General features: G+C 32.0%; 4 protein-coding genes and 1 long non-coding RNA gene across 8 annotated transcripts; 2 read left to right on the top strand and 3 right to left on the bottom strand.

Annotated features, from left to right (window-relative positions):
- Positions 1-198: 198 nt before the first annotated feature.
- On the top strand, positions 199-5,512 carry LOC107370210 (uncharacterized). Its single transcript, XR_003083664.2, has 6 exons — positions 199-705; positions 916-1,052; positions 1,216-1,274; positions 1,422-1,574; positions 3,672-3,901; positions 4,293-5,512. It is a non-coding gene; the product is annotated as an uncharacterized LOC107370210 (long non-coding RNA).
- Positions 5,513-6,104: 592 nt separating this feature from the next.
- Positions 6,105-12,663, bottom strand: LOC107370174 (putative fatty acyl-CoA reductase CG5065). 3 transcript variants are annotated; one of them, XM_015938164.3, is made up of 7 exons: positions 12,522-12,663; positions 11,430-11,808; positions 11,262-11,334; positions 10,049-10,155; positions 8,340-8,921; positions 7,984-8,241; positions 6,105-7,521 (listed from the first exon to the last, which is right to left on the bottom strand). In XM_015938164.3, the coding sequence occupies exons 1-7, from the start codon at positions 12,559-12,561 to the stop codon at positions 7,380-7,382; spliced, it is 1,581 nt and encodes a 526-aa protein (XP_015793650.2). In that variant the 5' UTR covers positions 12,562-12,663; the 3' UTR covers positions 6,105-7,379. The 3 variants fall into 3 exon arrangements, with proteins under 3 accessions (XP_015793650.2, XP_015793652.1, XP_015793651.1); XM_015938166.3 differs by lacking the exon at positions 12,522-12,663 and adding an exon at positions 12,250-12,371; XM_015938165.3 differs by lacking the exon at positions 12,522-12,663 and adding an exon at positions 11,971-12,307.
- Positions 12,505-18,020, top strand: LOC107370173 (uncharacterized). Of its 2 annotated transcripts, XM_089267680.1 has the most exons (4): positions 12,505-12,608; positions 12,668-12,716; positions 15,341-15,397; positions 15,840-18,020. In XM_089267680.1, the coding sequence occupies exon 4, from the start codon at positions 15,864-15,866 to the stop codon at positions 17,733-17,735; it is 1,872 nt and encodes a 623-aa protein (XP_089123806.1). In that variant the 5' UTR covers positions 12,505-12,608; positions 12,668-12,716; positions 15,341-15,397; positions 15,840-15,863; the 3' UTR covers positions 17,736-18,020. The 2 variants fall into 2 exon arrangements, with proteins under 2 accessions (XP_089123806.1, XP_089123804.1); XM_089267678.1 differs by lacking the exons at positions 12,505-12,608; positions 12,668-12,716 and having other exon boundaries at positions 15,160-15,397.
- LOC107370156 (fatty acyl-CoA reductase 1-like) lies at positions 13,086-15,062 on the bottom strand. Its single transcript, XM_015938141.3, has 2 exons — positions 13,665-15,062; positions 13,086-13,567 (listed from the first exon to the last, which is right to left on the bottom strand). Exons 1-2 carry the CDS (start codon positions 14,219-14,221, stop codon positions 13,300-13,302), a joined length of 825 nt encoding a protein of 274 aa, XP_015793627.3. The 5' UTR covers positions 14,222-15,062; the 3' UTR covers positions 13,086-13,299.
- Positions 14,578-15,062, bottom strand: LOC149094630 (U6 snRNA-associated Sm-like protein LSm6). Its single transcript, XM_089267702.1, has one exon. It carries the CDS (start codon positions 14,978-14,980, stop codon positions 14,744-14,746), a length of 237 nt encoding a protein of 78 aa, XP_089123828.1. The 5' UTR covers positions 14,981-15,062; the 3' UTR covers positions 14,578-14,743.
- Positions 18,021-18,106: the final 86 nt, after the last annotated feature.

Genomic DNA, 18,106 nt, shown 5'->3' with positions numbered 1-18,106 from the left:
ATGATGAGCAACAATAACGACATACCAATGATCAGGATGGGAAAATGATGATTGGATATAAACATTAAACATAATCTTGAGTCTACAATTAGCCTCTCAAGAAAAAAAGAAGATAATGATTCCCTTGAGATACTTCTCTTTGCCAATACAACGTTCTCCAGCAGATAATAACAATCATCATCTAATTCATTCACATTACAAGTGGATAGCAAACTTAACCTTTAAAGGTAGAATAATTATGCATAGGAAATGGCAGCGATTAATTTATTAATTGCAATTGACAGAAATTCATTTTCTATGCATTTTGCATGCTTTTTAGTCCTGTTTTTACACAGGAAGATGAAGGAAAGTCCATTAGTTTTCACTGGGAAAACATCGTCAAAAATTGGTGAAAAACCATTCCTGTTATCGACACAAATCAAGATCGATAAAGATTGAATCAAGAAAGAGATAGGAAAGACATGAGATATACATTGGCATATCTTTGGGATACAAGTTATGACAGCATGGAAAATGGAAAGCCCTGAAAATTACAACCTGTTTTCTTGTTGTTACCTTCTGACAGCATTTCACTTTGATCATTCACTTGGACGTGCTAATTGACATGCAGTTAATAAAATAAGCACACGTTAGATGACACTATAAGCGCTTTAAAAACGTTGCTCGAAGGTTCAATTATTGTATCAATTTTGAAAATTGCTTAACGTAAGTTCAACTTTTGCATATTTTTAATGTTTTCAAAAGCAACTGTAGTCATGATTAATCCTTTACTTTGAGGTTGTTGTATCTGCATAAATTGCATTCCAAGTTTCATTGGAATTATGTCAAAATTTGATTCATTAATGACACCAAAAGCAATTACGATCAATTTGTAAATATTTTTAATTTTTTACTCTTTTTCTTCTTCCTTTTCAGCGTCAAATTGGGAAAAATTAGCTTTGATTGCAAACTAGACAAGTGATTATGGTTATGATTTCTGGCAAAGCTTACGAATGGATTCTAATCAAACTCGTTTTACTCTTTCCTGTGATCAAAGTCACGTAATAATCAAGGTAATCAAGCTTTGATGCTTGTGATTAACGAAATATTCATAAGCAAAAACAGTAAACTCAAGTGTTGAGTGTAATTTGATTCAACCTGAAATTAATTTTGAAATTAGCTACAAAATCTAGTAGAAAACTAATTTTAATTTCTCTCTACATTTTTTCATTTCAGAATTATCATGAAACGGGAAAATTGAAACAAACCTTGGAGATGATTGGAATAATTGTTGGGTAATAATAATCATACAATCAGAAGACAATTATTCAATAATCTGTATTAGCTTAAATTGCTTGACAGCTTTATGGCAATTCATGTCATTAAAATAAATTGAAATTCATTGATAATTATTAATTATCTTTTCTAATTTTTGCCCTCAGATAATCACCAATCAATGCGAGAATTAAAATCAATTGGAATTGAAAGAAACTGGTTAATCTATTTTTGTATTCATTTGTTTTTCTGGTTAAACATTTGGTTGTTACCAGATTTAGAGCCTTGAACCAGGAAGCTTTATTAACCTCTTTTCCAAGGTAATTTAAAACTTCCTTCTAGCCGTAAGCCAAATCAAATTATATTAACAATTTAACCTTACCAATTAACATTATTTTAAGGTTATTATTTAATTAGGGTTAGCGGTTAACAAAAACTAAAGATTACAATTGTCATCACACTATTATTCAAGCAATTATGAAAGTTTACTTTTTTGATTTACCATTAACCAGAAACAATTTAGTTTATTAATTGTTCCACCTGTCATTACAGAGACACAACAGAGAAGATCAATTATTTATAATTGATTAATACTTTACAATTAATTATTTATTTACCTTTTTGACTAACAATTACGATTTTCAATATTTTTCAAAAGTCAATCATCTTTGATGAGTTGCGTTGAAACAATAATAACGAAATCACCAAATCTTGATTGTTACGCTTATAATCAAAGGTTTATTTACTTAATTAGATTTTACTAGTTAATCTTTCCAATCAATTAAGTGTTTTAAGTAGGCCTTGAAGGACAGTTTATTTAATCATTAATCAAACAATCTCATTTGATTAAATATCGCTAATCGCATTGTTTACCAATATTTAATCAAAACACAAGCTTATTCAACAAAAACATATTAAAGTAATCAATATTACCATTAGTTTAAGTAACCGGGACAATTAAAGGCACACTTTGATGCACATTTAAAGTTACATTTTGAATAACAATTGATGAAAGTGAAATCAATTAATTGCAATTAAAAGTTAACCAAAAATTGCTTTACTGATATGAAAGATGAGATGAAAATTGTCAGTGAAAAGATGGGAAAGAAAAATGTTTATCAAGAAAAGGAAAAAACATCGATATCGATCCAGAAGAGAATAGAAAAGTTGCTAGTTCGACTTGATGATGAAGATTAAGATGAGGATGATTTGGATGAGGATGAAGATGAAAATGTGAAGATCGATGAATGCAAAGACTTTTGTTGCTTCATCTTAAAGGTCCAATGATAAATGCATTGAGGATGCTTACAAAGAGAGCAATGAAATGGTTCAATTTGGTTCCTCTACCAACATTCCGGCTCTTTTACGCTCTCATCTTCAGGAATCCATTTTTATTTTGCCAAACATAATCCGCGAAGATTTTCATCTCTTTTTTTCAGAATATTTCTTCTATCATTTTTCTCATCTTTTCTTCCCCTGATTTCTTTAAAGATATCATTGACCCATTTTTCAGATGCCTTTTTACTTGCCTTATCGCTGTCCATCTTTTGACCTCGCACTGGGAGTAAATGTATCACTCTAACTATGTTTACCTTCAGTCTTTCTCATCATCATTACTCTCAGCTTTTCCTCTTTTTTTCCTTTCATTTTCTTCATTTCTCTCTTCATTCATTTTCATCACATTTTCATCAACTTCATATTAACATCAATTGCCTTTTCTGGTCGCACTTTTACTGATTAACAAATGTCTCATTGATTATCACTTTCAATTGAAACATTGTTAGTCAACTTGGAAACATTTGAATGAACAATTTATGCTTTGGGTTTACCTTCAGTTTGTCTGTTAATCACTTTATGTTTCCATTAGAATCAATTGTCTTCAATCAGACACTATTTTAATCATTTGAAAGTCGTTCAGACCTTTGAGGTTAACAAATAGATCAATCTTTGGACTAATTAGATCAAATGTTTATAATTAACACATTTGCTACCCTTGACCTTGTTTTGGAATCAATTGGAAACAATCAAATTTAATGGATTAAAAAAGTCAATACAGTGAAACAATTTAAACGCGTAAATTGATGAAAAAAGGCGCATAAAAGTGAAATTGAAAGACAATCAAGCTCGGATACTTTAAAGAAACATAATTAACGGCAATTAATCAATGTGATTGCGATAATAAAGAGTAAACTTGACCTTAGCGAGTTTATCAGATCGGAAAGGTTACAAGCTTTGGTTAACTTTCCATTTGACTTTGACATTGTATTGAATGTTGGTTAACTTTTTTACTTTTTTTCAATTGATCATTGAATTGGACGAAATAGTCGCTTTTCAATGGCAATTAAAATTAGCAACACTAATTATCTTTTTATAATTAGACACAAAGAAATGATGAACGCTTCTTTTTTTTCTTCTAGCGTTAAAATTGATCTTAAATGACGATGGAAAGATTGATTATGGTTGACATTCAATGGGAAAGATAAATTCGCCAAACCTCTTATTGGTATTATTTTTGGAAATGCAAGTGGTCCATATGATTTGTGATTTAACATTGAGATTATGGTTGTAACCTCCATTGTAATTGCTATTGGTTATTATTCAATAATTAGACGATATTTGCCTAATTATGATTTATAATTTATAAATGGTAATGATAACTATCGTGAACAACATTTGCAAAATGGAAATATCATCTTTCAATTGTCACAGGCAACTTGACAAGAGACTTTAAGTATCTCTATCTTTGATTAACTAATCATTCAAGGGGTCCCATTTACAAGTAATACGGTTGATAGATATTTTGGGACTTTTTAGTGTTAATATCAATTGCAATTTAACTTGAAAAATTACAATTTAAAAGTAGAGAGCAAGAGAGAGAGGAAGGATGGCGAAGGAAAAATTTCCATGTTAATTGAATTGGAGGCTTTTTGAGGTTCAAAATGTTGCTTGCAAATGAATTTATTTTTTTCTCCTTCTTCTTTTTCTTCTTCTTTTCGTTCATCTTCTTCCTCAACTCATCATTCTCTTGGTGTTCAAAGCTTGGAGAAATGGTTGTCGTAATAAGATTTGTAGGAGGAACACGAAGACTCGTCAAGGCCAATGTTGGACCATTTTTGGAGAAGAGCCTAAAAATAAGAAATGGCTTGTATTTGAGGTTCCTTTCTTATTCACACCAATTGAACCACACATAACCAATTTGGTGAGTTATGTTCAACTGTTGGTGAGGTGATGAAGATGGGAATGTTGGCGAAATGGCTTAAGATAATCATGGAAAATAAGAACACAATTATAACAATAACAATTACAATTTATCCCGATAACACCAATCTGTTAACAGATATTACACAAAGATCTTTAAGAAGCCCTTAGCGCCATCTTTACGACCATCTCCAATATAACTGTTATTAACGTCAGATGGCGATGGTAAAAAACAATGGCTTTAACCGTTTAACCGATTACTAAGCTTTTGTTATGCTTTAAAATTGGGATTTTGCTGATCAGATTAGTGTTTAAATTCTGATCAACTGTTCATCTTATTCAGTTCAGTGCCATTTTTAGTGTCTAGCCTGGTTAATAGCTTATACAATGTCAAAAGAGTGTTTAATTAGAATTGTCAAAGAGTCGTAAAAGAATCAATGAAGTTTTCATTTTTAACTTGCCTTTACTCACCAGTTTCAGGTTACCCATCAATTAATTGGCTGCTCGCCCAAATTGTGTTACAACAACAATTGTAACAGTTTCCAGTCTTATCAGTCAACCATCTATGTTATTAAAACTTCCGGAATAATTTGAATTACATCTATTATCTAATCATGTTCACCATGTTTTTACCAGCAGAGCTTTTGGTGACTCTTTACCTTCATTTGGTGATGGAACCAAAGATTACAATGGAACCATCAACAGGAAATTTTATTAAGTTAACATGCAACAGACGTCCTTAATCAATACTTAATCAGTGCAATGTCTTATGATTGGTGAATTATGAATATTTGCCAATGTGATATCAAAAGACAAATGTGATTAAAATTGGAAGGTTTAATGTCTTGAGGTTCAACTTGCAATTCTCAAGCAATATTGCATACCAGTTGCCTCAAGTTTATCAGATTACTATTTACTTTCGCTGATTAGTGGCAACTTTCTAACTATTATAGCAGTAAATGTACCAATAACGAAGTGTAATAAATGTTATCTAATAATCTAACCGATAATTGTAACATATTCAAAATATTTGCCAATAAAACAAAAAATGTTATTACAATTGTAGTAAACCATTTAATCTGTTCAATTATCAGCAAAAAAAGCTATCTTTACCATCCTCAAATTGATTGTATCTTTACTTTCACTTGTATACACAATTAAGTAAACCGGTTTAATTGTAGCTTATCTAGTCTGTTAGGAAGTAAAATGTAAAGTGAATGGAAATTAACTATTTTGCTTAAATTATTAGCTAACTGATTCAACTTGCGTTTTTTAATCGTCCTTATGAAGGTTAATCTTTACCTAAACTCAGGGATTCCAGCTTTAACTTTCACCAATTGTTGGAAAAGGCAAGTTCCAAGTAATCAATCACACGTTGACTGATTAACAAAGTTGAAAGATGCTAATGAAGGTGGTGATTAAGATTAGAGTTATATTAATAGTTGTTGACCCCAACTATGGAAATAAATGATTCAAGTTAATTTTATGAGACAAATGTTGACTAATGAAGCTAAAAATATCTAATTCTGTATTCCAAATACAACTCAAGTTGATTCAACATTAGATGACAAAAACTGTGTCCAGAAATAAATCATTTAAATTGCAGTTATTTGCAAGGTAATGTTATATGTAATGTTTAATAAATTGGAAGATTATTGTTGACTTAATTTTATTTGTTTAAAGTTAACTTGATTACCTTGTAAAAGTTCAATAAAGATTTAATGGTGTTACAAGGTAATCTAACCTTGAAGGTTGGTGAGTTAATCAAGTGATTACTATTTTACAATTAAGCCTTTTAATCTTTTGTATATAAATTGTTTCAAGTGTTGTTATTGTTGTTGTGTTTTTTTGTCATCAAAAAATGGTTGAATAAACAAACCGACAAATCTCACAATATGGATTAACTTTCATTGTAACTTGATTAAGAAACAAGATTAACCAAGCGAAACAATGACAATACAATTAGTTATAATAAATGATTAAAGGCTTTAGGAAACAATTTGGATTGCAATGCAAAATAACTTAATAACATAAATCATGGATTAAATGAGTTAACATGACAAGCTTTAGATTAATGAAATGGTAAATACCAAACATTCTTGAAACGTTATCAAAACCTAATTTGTTAGGTTTTTAACAATTTAATTTGACTTTCAGGAGAGGTAAGACAGAAGATGGAATAACATTTTTAAAAGATTTAAGAAAAGATTCAGGATGAAGATGGGAAAAGCATGAGAATGATGATGAACAGAGGAAACAATGAAGAAATGGAAGATTGAAGAAAAGTGTTAAAATAAAATAAAATTCAAAATTAGAGTTGAGGTAATGAATGAAGGACAATGATTGTAGTTAAAATTCCCATTGCCGTAAATTGCAGGGAAATTTAAATATTAGATCTAAATAGTTGTAAAACATTGCGAAAAATTGAATCCCTGAAGGCATTGCGATAATTATCGGGCTAAATTTTGGTGAATATGGATTCGATTCTTTAGATTTTCTTTTGTTCGTCTTGGAAATTATATGATTTGCTTGTTAATTGTGCGTCTTTTCCAAGGACTTTGCTTATGGCCTGGTAATTACATGATGATTCAAGAAAATAGCAGGAAAAATGAGACTCGTCACTCCTGTCTTTACCAGTGTTTTAATTAAAACCACTCTTTGATTGGAACAACCAAGAAAAGGTTTTTTTTCTGCTTCTCTCACTGTTTGCGTGTTGTGATGATGTAAAAATGTTGAAATAAATGATTTAATAAAATAAATGACTTTTAAAATACAATCGACGATTTGATGGTAATGAAGCTTGGCGTAAATTGAATGGATTCCGTCAAAAGAACGAATTGATTGGCATTGATTTAGTTTTCACTTTTTTTGATAACTTGACATTTAACCGTAAACATCTTTAAATGGTTTCCCTCTATTCAAATTAATCAAACTGATCCTGGAGTCCATTTGAGGCTTAACTTGCGGACAATCTCAAGACTACGATGGAGAGATGATTTTTTGTTGAGTGATTGATAAGTCACGGTAACCAGTAATCCAAGTTTGAGCATTTGAGTGATCAGGTAAAGCCTGTGAAAGAAGAGAAAATAGAAAAAAAAGAAAGTTTATTTAGTGGACAGGTAAGCTTAGAAAGTGTAAGATGAGATGTTTGTTTTTTTTCACTGTTTACTTTCTCATTTCATTGTAGCATTGTAACCTTAGAATAACTTTGTACTTTAGGTAAAAAAATTCTTTACATGATTATGGTGATTATCATCAATTCGTTGTCAATTAGCGTGATTGTTAACATCTAATATGAACTTTCTTATGTCGAGTTGTTATTAATGGTTAGGAGCTGCAAGTTTCGAGGTTAACCTTATTATCAGATAATTCAATTTCTATTCTCTGCAGCTTCCAACCTTAAAAATTAGTATTATTTTTCAATGATAGAAAGAATGGAAGAAAAGGGAAAAAAATTCTCACCAGCTTTTTATTGCGTTATTATAGTGGTTACTTTTATAATATTTGGCCATAATATTGTGTTTATCTTACCTTTTGAGGTTTGCTCTTGCCTTAGGTAACGTTCGCGGTTCCTCTTTAAGAAGGTATTTCCTTACTCCAAGAACATAATTTTCAATATAGTCACACCAATTAATGGACTGAACGTCAATAGAAAATTTTTCAAAATCCTTCTGATTCAGTGATTGCATTAATTGTTTGAAATTTTCATTCTTAAATGTCCATTCGTTTGTGGTAAAGTATTCCAATGCATTCATGGCTCGATGCACTTTTTGGTAAACTTGATTTAAACTGTAAATGGAAAAGAAAAGTAAAATTTAAATAAGATTTGTGTTTATAGTTGAACGACTAGAATTAGGATAATGGATAATTTTAGGACAATAACATACATTGGCTTGTGTCCGGTCAATTTGAATAAAAGGTCTACAACGAAGGCGGGAATGTAATGCTCAAGAAGAAGGAAAAACTCATGGACAATCCTATTTGAATGGAATGAAGCACCAGGATATCGGAAAAGTTGTATGCTTGGATGCTTTATCAATAATCCATGTGAAATGTTTTGAAATGTATCCCAATTGATCGGGTTTAATGATCCTGATGTACAATTGATCACAGTGGTTCCCTTTTCAGCTTTATTTGCCACAAACCAGGCCGAAGTAATTAAAGTGTTGGCAACAATATCCACTGGTATCATATCACAAATTTTATCACCATGTACATGCATCGTCCGGAGTACACCTTTACCAGAAGATACAAGGAATCCTGATGGACCATTGTAATTATCAATCCAACCAGGAGTAGGATCCTTCCATGATGCGGTAATAATGGAAGGTCTAACTATGGCAATAGACATATTGTTTCCTTCTTGATACAATAAGTTCTCAGCTAAAGCCTTGGTATAATGATAACTGCTAGGTCGACCGTTGTAAAGTTGATCAGCGATCATCTCTAGTGTGTCATCATTCATCCATCTAAATATAAAGTAAAAAAGAATGAAATTAGTCAAAAAATCAAGGATAATATTACATTCAGAATAATGAGAAAATCACAGTTTGAATCTTATTAGTGTTATGAATTAACATTAGGCGAAAAAACAAAGCCAATGAAATCCATTGAATAAAAAAATCAAGATTGCATTTGTTAAATGGCCAAATTAGTTTGGAAGTTATAATTTTTCAAAATTTTTGATAAGCTTGATCTCAGTGCTTTCAGATTTTGAGGCAAAAAGATGCTCAATAATGTATTGGATCATGCAGAACTCATCGCCATAAAGAAGCAAATTGTCAGAAATAAAGGTTAATTTGATTGGCAATGCAAACCATTAAAAATTGTGATTTGCATTGTAAATTAATTTTTTACATCAATGATTGGAATAGCGAAAAAAAACATGATATATTGATGAATAACCATGAAAAAAGTTTTCCTAACCAAGGTTGAAAGATATTCTTACGTTTCTTTTTTTACTTGCTGTGCTACTTTAATTTAATTAAATGTGTTTGAGTGATTGACAAAAAAAACATATTTTTGTGTGATTACTGAACGAAGAAGGAAAAAAACAAAAAATTTCTTAAATTGAGTATTTTGAGGTTTCATCATGTGTGAAGGACAGTAGCACAAATTGAGGAAATAATAGGCCTGATAATGAAATAATGAAGATAAAATTATTCTAAATAAAATTTGTAACATTTTAAATGATGACGGTGGTGAAGCTGCTGGAGTGAGCAATGAACATGATGAATGATGGTAAGATAACTAGTGGACAGAAAATTTTGGAAATACTGAAAATCAGTATTCCAAGTTGAAGGTTTTCCTCTAATCGATGACCGTTTATATTGGAAATAAATAGACGAATGTCATGAAACAGAAGAAAAGCTAACAAGGAAAATTGGAATCGCAAGGAAAAAAACATTATCAAGAGTAATTGATGGATTAGAACCTTAATTATGGTTTAAATAAACGAAACCAATTGTGAGCTATGATTTAGAGGAATCATGTAGGCATTGAAAGTGATTGTTCAATTGTTGTTTATCGATGACGAAAGATTTCATTGTTTTGTTGTCTCTTATTGATTGTTAACAATTATTGAAATTATTCTTACTTGGAAATTTCAATCACTTTTTGAACAGCAACAGGTTCTAAATAGACTTTCTCTTGGATTCCTTGTTTAACAACGTTACAGTATGCTGTTGATACATGAACCAAAGCCTATGAAAAATGAAAAAAGAGATTAGTCGATTTAAATTGGAAGTAATTCAGGGAAAAAGATGGGACTGATAAGAAGTAAATTAGGAATATTGGGAACAAGAAATTTGTCCAACTAAAACCAGTTTTCTTGTTAATGGCCCAATGTTTACTGGCCTAATGTAAGTTGGTAAAATTTGAAAGAAAATCAATTGCACTTTAATCCGGAAAATTGGGAAAACACTGATTTAGGCGGTTTGATAGAGAGATCAGACTAGGTTAATCTGGTTTTTAAATCAGATCAAATCATTATTTGGTTGAATGATGGCTATCCAGATTATCAGTTATCAAGCTCAGAGAAAAATTGTTAGAGTAAGAAATAAAGATATTTCAATGATCCCACATGAACTTGGTAGGAGCCATTGGCATTTTTCAAGAAGAAAGACGAATTAAGTCAAAACTGGTTATTCGAAGCCGATGGAATGGAGATTCAAACGAGTAAAAGCAAAGGGTAAAAATAAATCTCTAAGAAAATTAGTTGCTAATCATTTTCTTTCAATTGACTTTCCATTCCCTTTTTAGGTTCTTTCCCAGTTCATGTTAAACTCATGAGCTAAAGTCGAAAAGATTAAGTTTGAATGGAAAATTTAATGTCCAAACTACACGAGACCTCTAATTGGATCGGTCTTCACATTAAATAAAAATGCTTTTGAAATGAAAAACTCAAACTGAAAATGGTCAGCTGAATTTTCACCTGACTTGTTGGATTTGTAAACATTTAATCCTTCAAACATCGACTTAAGCGTCTCTCACAGATATCGTGAACTGGGATTAAACATATTCCCAAATTGAACTATTGCCTTGCAAAATAACGCTTTTAAATTTAAAACGAGACAAGAAGTGAAAATCTTATCTGATTGGTAATATTGGCAACAGGCGAAAGGTAGATTCGAGATTGAGCGATTTGAAATTTTTGTGTGAACAGGCTGAGTAGATCACGGCTGATTGATAGAGTATAACTTATATAAAGTTTAAATGTAAATTGGTGTTATCGGTAAACAGTAAAATTGCTCATTTCACTTCATTCCTGCCATCAGCAATCAGTACCATGATGATGATTTCAAGCATACCTTAAGATTTTTGAGTTTATGGCACAACTGTAAAACACGATTGGTTCCATCTACATTGATGTTAATGGCTCGTCTGTTAAGATAAAAGAAAAGAGAATGATTTAGATGACCGTTCGATTATCAGAAAAGACTATGATGAAACATTGAATATATTGAAACTTCAATCACCTTAATGGTTCATCAAATCTAATGGTAGCAGCTGAGTGTATCACAATAGAAACATTTTCTATCACTTCTCTTTCCTCACTTGGATTACGAATTAGATTCAGATCCGAAGTTATGTCACCAGAAACTGACTTTACTTTGTTCAGTGATGAAATATTTTTACTCCTAATGGTGGCAAAAATCTCTGAATCGAGAAGCTCACGTAAACGAGATTGGGAATCCTGTCCTCCTCTGGGTCTCAACAGGACATAGATTGTTCTTATGGATGGACATTCCCTCAGTAACTTTTCAATTAACACTTTCCCCAGGAATCCAGTGGCACCGGTCACTAAAACAGATTGATCGTTGTAAAAATCCTCGATTGTTTGGCTCATGGTTAATCCTTCAATATGACAATTAGAAGAGAATGATTTAAAAACATGAAAAAAGTGAGTGGGGTTGTGATGAAGCGAGAAATGATTTCTCAAAGAATGGGTGGAAGAAATTGGTTGAGGCGTAAACTTGAACAAAAGACACTGCTAGATAAAATTGGATACAAAATTACTTCAACTTGTTAACCAATAGTCGATTAAAAGTAAAATTGGTAGACACAATCGAAAACTAAATAGAATATGAAAGAGAACGTTAGGAAAATAGAGAGAGAATTGCATATGAGAGAGTCAGAGAAAGGGAGAAAGTGCGAAATAAATGCAGAGTGAGAAAGATACAAGTTGTATGAAAGTAAATACTCGGTAACTCAAATTAAGGAACAGGTTCTGACGCTTATCCGTGAAACCAACATTTATTTATAAAATTGTGATATTGAGGTCAAAGCGGGACTCACTATTTTTAGATAAATACGATCAAAAACAAGTAAAAAGTTGTTTTTCTGTTCGCTGCGCGAGTTTGACGGAACTGACAGTAAAGGGTGCTGAGTAAAATTGAGCAAGAAAGTCTATAGATGGCGTTTGCGTTTAAATTTAAGCAAAAATTGGGATAATAGTTGATTAAGAAACATTGGGTTAATTTTTGATTCAAAGACAAATGGTGAGATTAGATGGAAGGAGGGAAAGGCAATAGACTTATTTGCAATATTGCTTTGTTTAATAAACTTACTTTGTACTTGATTGTTGTTTGCTTGTATTAGATATTTCATCCGAGAAGTTATCAACTCATGACAGAAAACGAGTCCGATTTTTGAAGGTAAAGTTTAACTCTGTGTTCAATGGATCTTACGGATTTTCGTTATTGTCTCCTTACAGTTTCACTTTGCTTGAGAATTTTTGTTTACCAATTACTGATGTCTAAAAGGTAAGTTAATTTATTTAAACCATCTTATCGATTGCTGACTAAATTAACTATCAATTATACTTTAAGTCACGATCACTGAGGACGCTTCTGGAAACATACGGTTTAACTTTTGACAATTACAGAAGTGATTCTCATAGGTTATATGAACCAACCAATAGAGGGCGCTACCAAAAATCTCTTTCTTTTTGTTTGTGGCTTAACTGACGGGTTCGAAGGAAAATTTTTACACAGTATTTAAGCTATGATTTGACTACATCTATGAAAAATAATCAGAGCTTTAAAGAAATTCATGCAACTGAGGAATTCAAGTAAATGGAGGCAGGGGAATTCAGAGTCCGTATTTGTAGCTATTAAATTTGGATGAAAAACTTTTTTGGTTTAGTTTGAGGGTTTATTGTTGTATTAGGAGTATGGGTAAAACTTTGTCTTTCAAGTAGACTAATAGGTTTGGTGAAAAATCTGGTGCCTAGAGATTTTCTTCAGAGAAACTTTTTAATTGTCTCAATTCGACTGATGGACTCAGTTTTAAATAATTAACCTATAAAATTAACAAAGTATCAACTCTCAACTCGAACGAAAGTCTTTACATGAGCTTAAAGGAAGGCTTCAGTGGCGAAAAATATGAACTCATGGAGGAGAATTGCCGAGTAGTCATGATCAGATGGTTTGCTTGTAAGGGTGCTACGTGAAAGAAATTACAATTATCTTGAACGTAGAATTTTTTTAAATCCTTCTGATCCAGAGATTGCATTAATTGTTTGAAATTTTCATTCTTAAATGTCCATTCGTTTGTGGTAAAGTATTCCAATGCATTCATGGCTCGATGCACTTTTTGGTAAACTTGATTTAAACTATAAATGGAAAAGAAAAGTAAATTTAAATAAGATTTGAGTTTATAGTTGAACGGCTGGAATTAGGATAATGGATAATTTTAGGACAATAACATACATTGGCTTGTGTCCGGTCAATTTGAATAAAAGGTCTACAACGAAGGCGGGAATGTAATGCTCAAGAAGAAGGAAAAACTCATGGACAATCCTATTTGAATGGAATGAAGCACCAGGATATCGGAAAAGTTGTATGCTTGGATGCTTAATCAATAATCCATGTGAAATGTTTTGAAATGTATCCCAATTGATCGGGTTTAATGATCCTGATGTACAATTGATCACAGTGGTTCCCTTTTCAGCTTTATTTGCCACAAACCAGGCCGAAGTAATTAAAGTGTTGGCAACAATATCCACTGGTATCATATCACAAATTTTATCACCATGTACATGCATCGTCCGGAGTACACCTTTACCAGAAGATACAAGGAATCCTGATGGACCATTGTAATTATCAATCCAACCAGGAGTAGGATCCTTCCATGAAGCAGTAATAATGGAAGGTCTAACTATGGCAATAGACATATTGTTTCCTTCTTGATACAATAAGTTTTCAGCTAAAGCCTTGGTATAATGATAACTGCTAGGTCGACCATTGTAAAGTTGATCAGCGATCATCTCTAGTGTGTCATCATTCACCCATCTAGTTTCATATCATTGTTTTGCTGTGTCTCTCTAATTGATTGTTACCAATTATTGAAATTATTCTTACTTGGAAATTTCCATCACTTTTTAAACAGCAACAAGCTCTAAATAGACTTTCTGTTGGATGCGTTTTTTATCAACATTACAGTATGCTGTTGATCAACATCGTACATCAACCAAAGTCTCAAGATTTTGAGTTTATGGCACAACTGTAAAACGCGATTGGTTCCATCTACATTGACTTTAATGGGTCGTCTTAATTGTTCATCAAATCTGATGGTAGCAGCTGAATGTATCACAATAAAGTTTAAGCGAAAATTGAGATAGAATTGTTGATTAGAATGACATTAGTTTATTAATAAACATTGGGTTAATTTCTTATACAAAGACAAATGGTGAGATTAGATGGAAAGAGAGAAAAGCAATAGACTGCTTACAAAAGATCCAAGAGCATTTAGTTTGCAGAATCTTTTTATGGAATTTAATATCGGCTCTTCACTTTCGTTTACTTGTACTGATGTAAAATACATTGTTGCCTCTGATGAAAGCATCGCCATACTTGTTTTTTAATTGACCGTTGACATATTCCTCAGTTTGCTCCAATGCAATATTCATATAACCATCGAGACTAGCCAAAACTCCTCTGTAATCAGCATCACTGTTCAACTTGACAACCACCGGTCGGCCAGTAATTTGCTTTAGGAAGTCACTAGGTGTTTGTTTTTTAACCATGATGATATTAATAAGGAAATCACAAATTATAAATGTCTTAATTTAAAACTAGATGAATTTATTGAAAAAGACGATAAAACCAGAGAATTAATGCTTACAAATAACTCAAATAACCACAAGATGGCGTAAATATTTAACTGTGCCATCTATTGGCTTCAAATAGACTAAAGTTTCATCATTTCTGTTTTAGCTGTTTACTAAAGATTGTGATAGCTTAATTAAACTTACTTGATTGTTTGCTTCAATTAGCTATTCCATCCGAGAAGTTATCAACTCATGACAGAAAAAGAGTCAAAGTTTCGAGCTTTTAAGTTTAATTCCGTGTTTAATGTATCTTGTTTTGTTATTGTCTCTTTACAGTTTCACTTTGCTTAAAAATTTTAATTGTTTGTTTACCAATTACTGATCTCTAAAGAGGTAAGTTAATTTATTTTTTCTATCTTATCGAATGCTGACTAAACTAACTATTAATATCTTCAATTTTAAGCCCCTACTACTAAGGATACTTCTATAAACACACTCTACGATCCAACTCTTGACACTTGAATTGTTGTCTCCGATATACAGATATGCAGATTAAATATTTTGTTATATTTTCATGATTAGAACTTGTTAGGATAATCCATGATCTCAATAAGTAGACCAATTAAGATTTTGAAGCATTTTTAATCGAAACTTTCGATTATATAAGCTTAATGTTACAAAAGACTATATAACACATTTATTTTACGCGCTATTTAGGTTGAGTCGCAGCTGTAACCGTAAAAGCGGGAAAATCTGTTGATATTCTTATTTTAATCTCATGTAAATCGTCTTATGAAGTTGTCTAATGTGTCAATCTTCGTCTGTTTTCACATAGGTGCAAATCAAAAGAATTGTTTTGATGGCTAAATATACGTATACTCCTCTGAAAGCTGTTTTGACTTCTAACAGCAAGTTTAACAACATTTATGGAGTAATCCGTAAATATCACGAACAAGGAGTTTACATCCGCGATGAAACTTATGATGCAATAAAAGTCAATTTTTCGACAACTTTCGATGAAATTTTCCCTCACATCAAGCCTGGAAACATTATCAGGATCCATCGTCTTATGACAACTGGAAATCAAGTGTATAGGTGTATTAAAAGTGGCGATATATTATTATTTTCTTCGTTTAAAGACAAAGATGCAGAATCATACAAAGTTCGTTTTGAAGCCAAAGAGCCTACTATTGAACAATCCGATTTCACTCGTGTTATCGAGCTTGAAAGCTGGTTAGCTGGAAAAATTTTGGAGGTTTCATTGGAAAATATTAGTATGCCAGGTTGGGTTGACATGGTCTGTAAAGTAATTGACATCAAGGATATTGCAAGCCACAGAGTCATTTTGATTGTTGCTGATGGGACTAAACCATTTCTAAAATACAACTGGTTCTCTCCAAATTGTGAACACTACGATGGTATCCCTATGGACCAGTTAGTTTGTATAACTGCGTGGGATCGTCATGCTGAAAAGGCTAGAAAATTGGAAAGAGGATCTTTTATTGCAATTTTTAATTTACAAATAGCCGAAGCAAAGATTCAGTCTGGTTTTTATGAACTTCATTTAAGAGGTGGTACCCATTACGGAAAAAGAATCAGAAATGTTAACTCGAACAGTATCCTTGGAGTCAGTTTTCAAGAAAGATTGAATATATCACATCCTGTTGCCTCAAATAACCCGATAAACGTTCCAAATACTCAGCCCAAAACTCAATCTAATACCCAGGCCAATGTTCAGTTTAATACACAGTCAAACACTCAATCTATTTCGCGGATAAATGCCCAATCTAATACACAGCCAAATGTCCATTCTAATACGCATTCTAATGTACAAACTATAGCAAAGCCAGTTGCCCAGTCTAGTACACAGTCGAATGTACAATCTAATACGCCAAATGTTCAGCCTAAATTAACTACTGTTATTGAAAAGATACAAGAATCATGTTCATCAATCAGTCCTTCTCATTCTACTCAGATCGTGAGTGATGCTGATCCCGCGATCAGCCTTTGTGAAATCTCCGATATTGGATCGTCTTTTTTAAATGATCATGATCCCTCAACTCATTCTACCTCTGACGACTCTGACCATTCAAAGCCTTTACCGTCTAAAAGAATGAAGCTTTCATGTCCCGTGAAATTTCCAGCGTGTGTACAATTTAAAAATCCTGAAGGACTATTTGGAATTAAAGAATATCTAGCTTTTGATAGCGATGAAAGATATTGTGTTAAAGCAAAAGTAAAAAGATATCTACCATCATCAAGAAAGGTCATCGATTTCATTAAACTAGTGTGTCCCAATTGTAATTATAAAGAATCGGCTTCTACCGAAGCTATCAACAAAATTAAAGCATCTTCAGAACTTCAAACTTCATTTCCATGTCCAGATTGCCGTTATAAAAATGAAAAGAGCCAACTGGTGGCTACATTTTGGATAAATCTGAGTTTAAAAGATACCGAAAGCTATGAAATTGCCGTTTCATTGACAAAACTGGATTTCAGATGTTTGTTGGGTGTCAGAGTGATATCAGTTTTGAACAGTATTGAAGAAGCAAACAAAATATTTGATTTTCTCGACTATGTCTGCCCATCAATAGATAATGATGAAGCAAGTGGATCAAAAGAACAAGATAATAGGCCATTTTTAAAATGGGTTATTCAACGCCAACCAGGAGAGCCCGGAATCAAATATGAATATCGCGTATTAACAGCATACCGCTTAGACGGTGAATGAAGCAATTTTTCAAAATTATTAGCTCAACATTTATCAATTATCATATATTGAATTCACACAATGTACACAATTGCGTTGTAGAAGAAAAAAACATTGCATTTTACAGATTTTTTAATTTTTTATAGACTTTTTGTGTTATTTTTTCGTGTTTACAGAGTGTTTATAAAAATATGTACCAAGCTTGTTTAGTAATCATAAATCAGTCATTTACAATGGACAGTGTTTATTGTACCAATCAATAATAAATTTCAATTCGGCGACCAATCCATCGAGGTCATCTATCCATACTTTCGTAATTCGTAGCTTTATTGATAAAATTGCGCGATTAAATCCTTTTCTCTTAACCTTAAACCGCTAGAGAAAAGAGGAAA

The sequence above is a fragment of the Tetranychus urticae genome, chromosome 1 (genome assembly GCF_039701765.1).
Source record: "Tetranychus urticae isolate SD_2017Ah chromosome 1, NJAU_TeUrti_SD_1.0, whole genome shotgun sequence".
NCBI lineage: Eukaryota > Metazoa > Arthropoda > Arachnida > Trombidiformes > Tetranychidae > Tetranychus > Tetranychus urticae.
Note: the sequence above shows the minus strand (reverse complement) of the source record. Positions and strands in the feature narration are given on the sequence as shown.